The 10,756-nt window shown below is 64.7% G+C and overlaps 1 protein-coding gene across 7 annotated transcripts; it reads left to right on the top strand.

Annotated features, from left to right (window-relative positions):
• The first annotated feature begins 295 nt into the window (after nucleotides 1-295).
• On the top strand, nucleotides 296-7,065 carry FXYD1 (FXYD domain containing ion transport regulator 1). 7 transcript variants are annotated; one of them, XM_067542905.1, is made up of 9 exons: nucleotides 296-429; nucleotides 1,936-2,062; nucleotides 3,386-3,450; nucleotides 5,053-5,085; nucleotides 5,340-5,414; nucleotides 5,911-5,947; nucleotides 6,172-6,221; nucleotides 6,477-6,515; nucleotides 6,875-7,065. In XM_067542905.1, the coding sequence occupies exons 3-8, from the start codon at nucleotides 3,393-3,395 to the stop codon at nucleotides 6,497-6,499; spliced, it is 276 nt and encodes a 91-aa protein (XP_067399006.1). In that variant the 5' UTR covers nucleotides 296-429; nucleotides 1,936-2,062; nucleotides 3,386-3,392; the 3' UTR covers nucleotides 6,500-6,515; nucleotides 6,875-7,065. The 7 variants fall into 7 exon arrangements, with proteins under 7 accessions (XP_067399006.1, XP_067399009.1, XP_067399007.1 ...); XM_067542908.1 differs by having other exon boundaries at nucleotides 3,383-3,450; XM_067542906.1 differs by having other exon boundaries at nucleotides 335-429; nucleotides 1,847-2,062.
• Nucleotides 7,066-10,756: the final 3,691 nt, after the last annotated feature.

Genomic DNA, 10,756 nt, shown 5'->3' with positions numbered 1-10,756 from the left:
TACCACAACGCACTGTCACCCCGACAACTGCAGGATACTCTGACACACTGACAACCACACCAATGTCCCGACACAGACACCCCCCCCCCCCACAGCCACAACCACACACTGACACAACCACACACTGACACAACCACACCCGCGCTGCTGGGGGGCTGCTCGGTCCCACCCCACCCAGATCCCGCTGTGGGGGGGGGGCAGTTACAGAATTTAGCCTGAATTGACACCCCCGGCCCCCTCCCCACGCTGTCCCCTCCCCCCCTCCCCCCCGGCTCTCCCACCCATTGCCTGCCCCCTGGCTCCCGCTTTCCCCCAGTCCCTCCCCCGCCCCTCCCCCGGCCGGGCTGCGGGCGGGGCGCTCCCCGCTGCCCGGACCGAACCCAGCTCGGCGCTCGGTCGGCCGGGCTGACAGCGGCGAGGGGACGCGGGGTAAGGAGCGGCCGGGGGGAGGCGCGGCGGGGGGCTGCCCCGTAGGGGCACAGGGGCGGGTCGGCTGGGATCTGGGCAACGGGGGAGGGGGCGCTGCACACACCCCCACCCCAGGGAGGGAGGGGAGGGGGATCTGACCACGGAGGGTTTAACCAGGGGGTGTCTAACGGGGGGGGGGGGGGGGGACAGGGGAGGGTATAACCACGGGGGTCTAACGGGGGGCTCTATCCCCCCCCCAGGGAAGGAAGGGGGGTCTATCGAGGAGGGAGGGTTGGGGTGATGGCCTGGGGGAGGAGGGAATTTTTTGCAGGGGGAGGGTTTGTGGACATACCAGCACCCCAGGAGGGAGGGGTTTGGGGTGCTCACGTGGCCCCCCCGGCTCCTCCCCAGGGGCCCATCTGCCCCATGATCCCAGCTCTGACAGGTCTGGTTCGGGGGCAGCCATTCCTGTCTGTGGGGGGGGGGGGTCCGCCCTCCCCCCACGGTGAGAGGCAGTCTCTCCATCACCCCTCTCTTCAGACCCCGATCCCCCTCTTCCCGGGCCCCCCCCCCCCGGCCGTGGTGCCCAGTGGCAGTGAGTTCCACAGGCCAGTGGTGGGACAAATGGCCCCATGTCCTTTGGCCAAGAGACTGGGGGGAGGGGAGAAGACCCCCCTGGCTTGGCCTGTCCCACTGACATGGCTTCCCCAGCGGGCCCCCCCGGGAGTTATTTCCAGGTGGCAACCAACAAAACCTGGTGAACATCTGTGTGGACAGGGGGACAGGGGGGATGGGGCAGTGGGGCTGATAGGAAGGGGGTTGGGGGAGGGCTCAGAGAGGGGGCAGTGGAGCTGATGGCAGCTGTGGGGGCAGTAGAGGACAGGCTCAGGAGGTGAGGAGACGGGGGGGAGGCATATGGCACAGGGGTTCCCAATGCTGGGTCCTGAGCTGTGGGGGGCCCCACATCCCAGCCTGGCACGGAGCTGCCTGTGCATCCGGTCGGGGAGTCGGAGGAAGGATCCAGCTCCATCGGCGTGGCATGTGCCCCTGGGGTCCCACCGGCCCCAGCCTCAGGCCAGACCCACGCAGGAGCTTCCATCCCACTACTCTGGGACTGGAGTCTCAGCCCAGGCATGGTCCCCTGCCCGCCCCTCCGGGGCGGGCAGTGGCCTGGACACCACTGTGATGTGAGCCGAGCCGTGGGTGCCGCATGCCAGGCTGGCTGAGTCAGGGGTATTTATACTCCAGCCCCGCATGGCCCAGGTATATTTAGACAGGGTGCCCCACACGCTGCCGGAGAGCACGGAGACCCCTCAACAGTCCCAGCCTGGGCTCCTGGGGGTATCTGGCCAGCACCCCTCAGAGCTGGGGGTGCAGACTGTGGGTAAGTAGAGGGCCCTACTTTAACCGCTAGATCCCACTTCCCTCCCCGTGCCAGGAATAGAACCCAGGAGTCCTGGCTCCCAGCCCTCCCCCGGCGAGTCATGCCGCGCAGGTCCCTTATCAAGGGCTCCCATCCTGTCCCAGGCTTGTCAGGACGCCAGCCTAGCTGAATTTAGCTGCCTTAATCTCTGCCCCTGAGCCAGTTCCCGCGGCCCACGATAACACCCTGTCCTGCCCGCCGCCAGCGAGAGGCCCAGCACCGAGCGCAGGGGTAAGTGCACGGAGCTGCAGGGGGTGGGCGTGAGGGGCACCAGCAGAGCTGTGAGGGGGGAACCCAGGGCTGGGCTAACAGGGGCTGGGGGTCGGGAGTGAGGGGCACCGGTAGAGCTCTGGGAAGCGGGGAAGGCTGGGATAACAGGGTTGGGGGTCGGGCGTGAGGGGCGCCGGCAGAACAGGGGTGGGGAGGTCTGGCCAGAGGCGGGCCCCGGGGGCAGCATAGTGGCTGTGGGGCATGGAGGCTGGAATGTTCTCTGCTCTGTGGGGGGTAGCAGGGGGGCTGTGCAGCGTGAGGGGGCCGGGGCGTAACTCGGGGTTACGGGGGCCCAGTGCCAGGGATTAGACTGGCAAATACAAATACCCCAGATTAACCCTTTAGGGGCTGTACATAAGGCGGGGGGGGGGGAGTTTTCACACCCACCATATCTCAGCAGGGGGCCCCCTCAATCGGGGGGGTAGAGACCACAGAGCAGCCCACCCCCCTTCCCACCATGTGTCTCTGCTGGCCGGTCAGAGCAGGGGGCTGGGAGCCAGGACTGCTGGGTTCTCTCCTGGCTCTGGCAGGACAGTGGGCTGCAGTGGTTGGAGCGGGGGGCTGAGAGCAGAGGGGGGAGTCAGGCCCCCCCAGCACAGAGGGAGCCGAGCCCCGCGTGAGACTGATGGGGCTAACGGGACGTGGCGTCCAAGCAGCGTGAGGCCAGGGTCCGGGACCTCTCGCCTGCCCCACAATCCCTGGGGTCCCTTAGCTCGGCCGAGGGGGGGCGGGGAGGAGGCAGGACAGGGTTATCATCCGCAAACACTGCCGGACTGGGGCAGGAGGGGGGCACAAGGCCATGTCTCCATGGCAACGGACCTTTGACCCCCCCAGCAGCAGACCCGCAAGGCTGGGGCTGGGTGTGAATGACCCTGGACCCGCACCCGCCCCTGCCATGGCTCTTCCCCACCCCCTGTGCCTGCCCCCCCCCCCAGTTCCCCCACCCCTCGCCCCTGCCATGGCCCCGCCCCATCTGTCCCATGGCCCCACCCCCCACATGGCCCCTCCCTCTGCTCCCCACATTCCACGGTCCCACCCCCACCCCAGCCATGGCTCCTCCCTCCACTCCTCACCCCCTACCCCTGCATAGCTCTGGCCCCCACCCCCGCCCAAACCCCTGGCTGTGCCACATGCCCCCCCCCCCCCGCCATGGCCCTTCCCAGTTGTTCCTGGGCCCCTCTGCTTCACCCCCTGGTCCCCCACCTCACTCTGTTCCCAATGTGGGGCAGGGACAGGGGCAGGGTGGGGGGGGCCTTGACCGTCTGTCCCTTGGTGTCTCAGCAGGACAGACATGGGGACGTGGATCTTGCTGCTCTTCTGCTGGGCCCTGCCGGGAGCAGCCGGTGCTGGTGAGTGCTGGGGACAGGAGAACCTGGGGAGCTCTCAGCGCGAGGACCCCAGCCCTGGAGCCTGGGCATGTCGCTGGGGAGAGAACCCAGGAGTCCTGGCTCCCGCCCCCCTCCACCTGTTGTAACCAGACCGCTCCCATCCCAGAGCTGAGGATAGAACCCAGGCGTCCTGGCTCCAACCCCCCTGCTCTAACCAGCGCACGCACACCCCGGTATCTAAGTCCAACTCTGTCCCAGTGGGTCCGTGCTGTCATCGCCTGGTGGAGAGCCCGGCAGTCTGTCCATCCATCCATGCCGTCCCCCCCCAGCTTTCTCAGGCTGGCTCCGTGGGGCTGGCGCTGCCCACCCAGCTCCGGGTTGCCTGGGGCCGAGGGGTTTTGATCACCCACTGCGCTTGGAGCCCAAATTGCAGAGAAGCAAAAAACTCCATGGACCAGCTCAGCTGGGGAGGGGTCAGCCAGGGGCAGGGGGGAGGGCAGTGGTTAGAGCGGGGGGGGTTGGAGCCAGGACGCCTGGGTTCTGTCCTCAGCTCTGACTGCCTGGGGGTGGTTTTGGGCAGAGGGGGAGGCGGGTGGCATGGAGAGTGGGAGGATCTCAGCGGTAGGGGGAGACACGCAGGGTGGGAGGGCGGAAGAAGGGAATCCCAGCAGCGGAGGGAGCACAGGCTGCAGGGAGGGGGAGGTCTAATGGTTACAGCAATGAACTAGGATGTAGGATCCCTGGGTTCTAATCCCAGCTCTGCCCCAGACACCCCGTGGCACTTTGGGCAGGTCCCTTCTCTCTCCGTGCCTCAGTTTCCCTTCCCTGCTCTTTGTCTACTTAGACTAAGAGCTGTGTGGGGTGGGGGCTATCTCTGTCTATGCAGCACCTGACACAGGGGGGCCCTGGTCTCGGTCCGGCTCTGGGCAGCGTCGGACACAAGCAGGGGATGGGCATTGGGCTCTGGTATAAACATCAAATGTCCAGCTCTCTAGTGAGGACAGAAAGGTGCCAGGTGCAGGACAAACATGTGCACTGCACTGACCCCCCTGCTACCCTACAGGGGAAGAGCCCCACCATGTCCCATGCCCCACCCCCCCCCCCCCGAGCCAGCCAGGCCCCAGGAGGTAAGGGGGGGACTAGGGCTGTGTCTACCCCTGAACTGCTGCAGTGGCTCAGAGTGTCCGTATAGACACTCACTGCGGCGCCGGGAGGGGCTCCCTGCTTGGCGTGGGGGACCCCCCTTCCCAACAGTGAATGAAGAGTTTGACTGTCCCCCTAGTGCTGGCTGGTGTGGCTCGGGGGGGGGGGAGGGGATCTGTCACACCCCTCAGAGATGTAGCTACTTCGAGAGACGTTTTCACTGTAGACCACCCTAGGGGCTAGGACTCCTGGGTTCTGTCCACAGCTGGGGAGGGGAGTGGGGTGTAAAGGTTAAAGCAGAAGGGCCGAAAGCCCCACTGACTTCTGTCCCCAGCCGTGGGATCAGGACTCCTGGGTTCTTTCTCAGGCATTGGGAGGGGAGTGAGGACTAGGGGTTAGAGCACAGTCCATGTCTCTGTAGCGTCTCTGAATCCCAGGTTAGGGGGAGCCTTAATGCCTCTCTCTCTTTCTGTCTTTCAGAGCCTCCCAAAGAGCACGACCCCTTTAACTACGGTGAGTGGGGGGGCTCCAGGGCAGGCGGCCGTTGGGCTGGGCCAGGAGCCTCTGACCCGGTGGTGGCAGCTGCTGGGGGTGTGGGGTGGGGGTGTCTGGTGCGCTGAGATCAGGGCCCTGTTTGGTGCCAGCTGCAGCCACTAGGGGGCAGCAGGGTCTGAGGTGTGACAGGTGCACCAACACACACACCATCAGTGCGTCTCTCTTTGTGGGGGGCAGGTCCCCTCCCCCCCTGACCCTGTCTCTCCCCCCAGACTATAAGTCCCTGAGAATTGGAGGCCTCATCTTCGCTGTCATCCTCTTTCTGCTGGGAATCCTCATCATCCTCAGTGAGTGTCCAGCGCCTCCTAGAGGGGAAAGACCCCCGTGTCCTATTCCCTGCACAGCCAGTCCCCTGCCCCGGGGGCCGGATGGGAGCTGGCGCCCCCTAGAGGGGAAAGGCCCTGTGTCCCATTCCCCTCCCCCACACAGCCAGCGGGTCACCCAGCCAGAGAGGAGGGAGAGTTTTTGGGGGGCTGGTGGGATGCTGTGTCCCTTCAGCCCCATAAATCTCACCCAGAGCTTTGGCTCCATCTGCGTCTGCTTGGGGGGGGCGGGGGCGACTCACCCCACTGCTCTCCAGGCCCGGTTTCATTAACCCCTCGCTGCTCACCCTGCTGCTACTCAGCCTTTTCCCTCCCCCTCCCCACTGTAACCCACCAGACCCCACTCCCCCCCTGGAGCCAAGATAGAACCCAGGAGTCCTGGCTCCCAGCCTCCCCCATCCCCCACTTTCCCCCATTACCACTTTGCCACCAGGGGTATTTACTGTTTTATCTTTTCTAGGTCGCCGCTGCCGCTGCAAATTTAACCAGCAGCAAAGGTGAATTCTGCCCCCCCCCCGCCCCCCCCACCTCCAGCAGTGCTCCCCAGGGCTGGATTAGTGGGGGGGCTGCAGGTCAGGGATGAGGGACATCCAGCAGAACTGAGGGAGGAGGGGAGCCGATGGTTGGGATAGCAGAGGGCTGTGGGTTGGGAGTGAGGGGTATGCGTAAGGCGGGGGGGCTGGGAGCACAGGGACCCCTGTAATGCTGCTGTCCCCCCCAGGACGGGTGAGCCGGACGAGGAGGAAGGGACCCTCCGAAGCTCCATTCGCCGTAAGTTCTGGGCGCCCCACCCCCAGACTCGCCCTCCTGCCCTGGGGGCTCTGTTTCCACACAGGGGAGGGTGGGGCCAGAATGCCGGGGTCCGCTCCCCTGCTCCAGGGGGGAGTATCTTATATCTCTGTGGGGAGCAGACTGGAGGGACCGATCCTGCCCCCCCCTCCCCCCCCCGCAGGTTCTGCCCCAGATCCCCGCAGACAGAACCATGTCCTGGACACGGGTACCTGACCCCTTGACTCTTCCCTACAGGTTTGTCCACCCGGATGAGATAAGCGGGCCCAGAGGCTGGTGAGTGATGGGGGGTGGGACGCAGGGTCTTTCCCCCCATGGGGCGCTGGCTCCTCTCTGGCCCCAGGGCAGGGGACTGGCTGGCTCAGGGGTTTGGGGAATGGGTCATGGGGCCTTTCCCCTCTAGGGGGCGCCGGCTTCTATGTGTTCTGTGAGTCCCAGTTCCTAGTGTGGCATCGTCCACATTACATAGAGACCAAGGCCGGGATTATCGGGTTCTACCCCTGGCTCTGCGAGGGGAGTGGGGTCTAGTGGTTAGAGCAAGGGGGCTGGGAGCCAGGACTCCTGGGTTCTCTCTCGGGTGGGGCGGTGTCGCTCATTGTCCATGCATAAACCTCTCCCGTTTGCTTTCTGTGCAGGTCTCCCGGAGGTGCAGACCCTTCCCTGGATATGAAGAGTGACCCCCTCTTCCCCCGCCCCATGCTGCGTAGCGTAGCCCTTAGCCTGCTCTAATTGCAGCCCGCAGGATCCGAGCCAGCCAGCAGGGGGCAGCAGAACACACACACACACACACACACACACACACACACACACACACACATCAGGGCCCCTCCCCTCTAGTAGGGGGCAGCAGAACACACACACACACACACACACACACACACACACAGAGCAGGGTCCCTCCCCTCCAGCAGGGGGCAGCAGGGACACACACACACACACACACACACACACACATAGCAGGGCCTCTCCCCTGCAGCAGGGGGCAGCAGGGAGACACACACACACACACACACACACACACACACACACAGGGTCCCTCCCCTCCAGCAGGGGGCAGGGCAGGGACACACACACACACACACACACACACACACACACACACACAGAGCAGGGCCCCTCCCTCTAGTAGGGGGCAGCAGAACACACACACACACACACACACACACACACACACACACATAGAGCAGGGTCCCTCCCCTCCAGCAGGGGGCAGCAGGGAGACACACACACACACACACACACACACACACACACACACCCCACTCTAGGCATCTTGCCCCCATGGGCTCCTGGCGTGTGAGGGGTGCAGGATGGGGTGACAGTGGGGGCGGGAGTCCCTGTGGAAGTGTCCGTCATGAGGCTGTGGTGGGAACAGCTGGCTTGCACCCCTGGATCAGGGCTGATCCCCTCAAAAAGGGGGTGGCAGGGACCCCCCCAGCCTCTGCGAGTGTGGCTGTGTCTGGCGGGGTGCGCTGTCTGTAGTCGCTGGCCGGAGATGCCTTCCCAATAAACACTACCTGCCCCCACCCGCCTCCTGGCACTCACTGCCCCGGAGGGGGTCGGGGGGCAGCCACTGCGTCACACACTGACCCCCTCCTCACCCCCAGCCTGCACTCGCCATGCCCTCCCCCCACCAGGCTCGCTTCCCAATCCTGCGGGTCCCCAGCTCTGCTGGTCCCCTCACTCCCCACCCACAGCCTCCTGCGCTCCCCTTCCTGGCTCCAGGGCACCGGTGCATGGTCTGTGAGGGTGCCATGGGGCAGGGGCTGGTCCAGCTGGGGCAGCTGCCCCAAGAGAAGTGTGGGGGGAAGGGGAGTTGTCCCCATCATCCTCTCGGGTTTGGTGGAAACCCAGCCTGTGGGGGGGCATGGGAGGTGCATGAGCCAACACACAGAGCAGGTTTGATCCCCTCCAGCAGGGGGCAGCAGGGACACACACACGAGTTTGCTGGGTCTCAGCTCCCATGTCGCTAATCCCTGACCTAGCAGGGGGGGTCCATGTGCCCAGGCCCCAGCCCTGGCTCTGCCCTGTGACCCCCCACAACAGCACCCCCCCCCCCCCATTGCACATGAGGAATGAGTTCCTCCAGCTGGCCAGTGAAGGGCAGTGTCCGCTTGACATTTTACCCACAATCCCCCAGCTCTCTTAGCCCAGCCCTGCTCAGCCTGGACAGCTGCAGTGCTCTCCTGATTAGTCTGAAATGTATGCAGATATGCAAATGAGCTCAGGCAGTGATTCACATACGTTTATATCCACTCCCCCCCACCCCCAGATGCCTTGACCCAGTTTAGACCTCCAGTTCCTCTGGCTGGTGGATCTGGAAACTGCCAAAGGCTCTTCCCCACTCGGTGCCTCAGTTTCCCCTCCCACATTGTGTGTTTAAATTGAGTTCTGTGGGGCAGGGGACTGTCTCTCACTGTGGGTCTTTGCAATGGGGTGGCTCTTTATCTACACAAAAGAAGGAAACATCTCTGATGGGTGGGTTATTCCATGCTTGTCTGCGGGGACCATGAAGGGAGGTCTGTGCACCTTTGACTGATCCCAGCATCGTCAGAGGTGGGGTACCCAGGTTGACAGGCACAGGCGGTGGCTCTGGGATGGTGGGGTGAGTATGGGGGGGCTGGTGGCTGCATGTCTGTGCTGGACGAGCAATCGCTCTGTGGTGTTATGTGTGGCTGTTCCCCAGCTGCCCCGCCCCAGAGATGGCTGCATCTCAGCACCAGGCGAGCCCTCCTTGTATATCCTGCTCGGAAAACGCTGAAGATGGTAGACAGCACGGTAGCTGTGGGTTATAGGTGTGGGGGGAACACAGCAGGGGCCGGCTGGAGGCGTTGATTCCCTCCCCAGCCATGCAGTCCCCCCCCGCCCCCCCCCACATCTGAGCCGCGTCTGGCTCCCATTGGCTGCCTCCCCCCTCCATGCGCAGCAGAAAAAAAAAAAGCCGCTTCCCGCCCGTTCTCTCCCCTCCCTCCCTCTCGGACTCTGCCGCATTCACTTCTGCGACGGCAGCGGGGAGACCCACGGCTGCAGCATGGCCACCGAGGCACCCAGGCACGGTGAGCCCCCCCCCCCGAACACCCGTGCCAGGGGCCTGAATCCCCTCTCCTCTGCTTCCCAATGTCCCATGTGCCCTGGGTGCCCAATTCCCCTGCCTTCCCGGTGCCCGATTCCCCGGTGCCCTGTTCTCCTGCACTCACAGTGCCCGATTCCTCTGTGCCCATGGAGCCCGATTCCCCTCGCACTCAGGGTGCCCGATTCCCCTGTGCCCATGGAGCCCGATTCCCCTCACACCCAGGGTGCCTAATTCCCCTGTTGCCACGGTGCCCGATTCCTCTGTGCCCAAGGTGCCCTATTCTCCTTCACTCATAGTGCCCGATTCCCCTGTGCCCATGGAGCCCAATTCCCCTTGCGCCCAGGGTGCCCGATTCCCCTGTGCCCATGGAGCCCCATTCCCCTTGCGCCCAGGGTGCCCGATTCCCCTGTGCCCATGGAGCCCCATTCCCCTTGCGCCCAGGGTGACTGATTCTCCTGTTGCCGCGGTGCCCGATTCCCCTGGTGCCCAAGGTGCCCAATTCCCTTGTGCTCACGGTGCCCGATTCCCCTGCGCCCAAGGTGCCCAGTTCCCCCTGTGCCCCACTATCCCTGGTGCCAGAACTGGGATACCAGCATCACCTGTGCACAGGCTGCTGGAATGCCCCCTTCATTCACGGTGCTGAAGCCGGGACCTCAGACCCCCTGCGCTGATACCGCATGAGTCCCTGGCATCCCAGCCCCCTGTCTTGCCCTCTCCTCCCCATGCGCCAGCGGTGCCCAAACCCCTGGGATCCCAGCCCCTCCCCCTCCAAGGAGCCAGCCCCTTTCCATGCCTGCAAAGCAGTCCCCTCCCCACCATGCCAGACACCCCCCATGTCCAGGCTGCTGCCCAGCTGCCCCCTGCCCCACCACCATCCTCGCCATGCCAGCCCCCTGCCCGGGCGTGCGGGGCTGAGAGGCAGGGGGCGGATGGAGAGAGGGAAGGGGTGGGGAGTGGGATGTACGCAGGGAGGGAGGGAGGGATGGAGCGGTGCAGGGATGCAGGGATGGATGGAGCGACGCAGGGATGCAGGGATGGAAGGAGCGACGCAGGGATGCAGGGATGGAAGCAGGGATGGATGGAGCGATGCAGGGATGGATGGAGCGACGCAGGGATGCAGGGATGGAAGCAGGGCTGGATGCAGGGATGCAGGGCTGGATGCAGGGATGGATGGAGCGACGCAGGGATGCAGGGATGGAAGGAGCGACGCAGGGATGCAGGGATGGAAGCAGGGCTGGATGCAGGGATGCAGGGCTGGATGCAGGGATGGATGGAGCGACGCAGGGATGCAGAGATGGATGCAGGAATGAAGGACTGGATTCAGGGCTGGCTCCGGGGCTCTCCCATCTTCAGCAATAGCTGGGAAGCAGCTGCCCCGCACAGGAAGCGAGAGCCGCCCCGGAACTGTGCGGTGGGGGGTGGATCTGGGGGAGCAGGGAGCTGG

Source organism: Emydura macquarii, unplaced genomic scaffold, assembly GCF_026122565.2.
Source record: "Emydura macquarii macquarii isolate MOO-44397 ecotype Brisbane River unplaced genomic scaffold, CSIRO-AGI_Emac_v2 contig_746, whole genome shotgun sequence".
NCBI lineage: Eukaryota > Metazoa > Chordata > Testudines > Chelidae > Emydura > Emydura macquarii.
The sequence above is the reverse complement of the archived record's forward strand: the minus strand, read 5'-3'. Positions and strand labels throughout refer to the sequence as shown.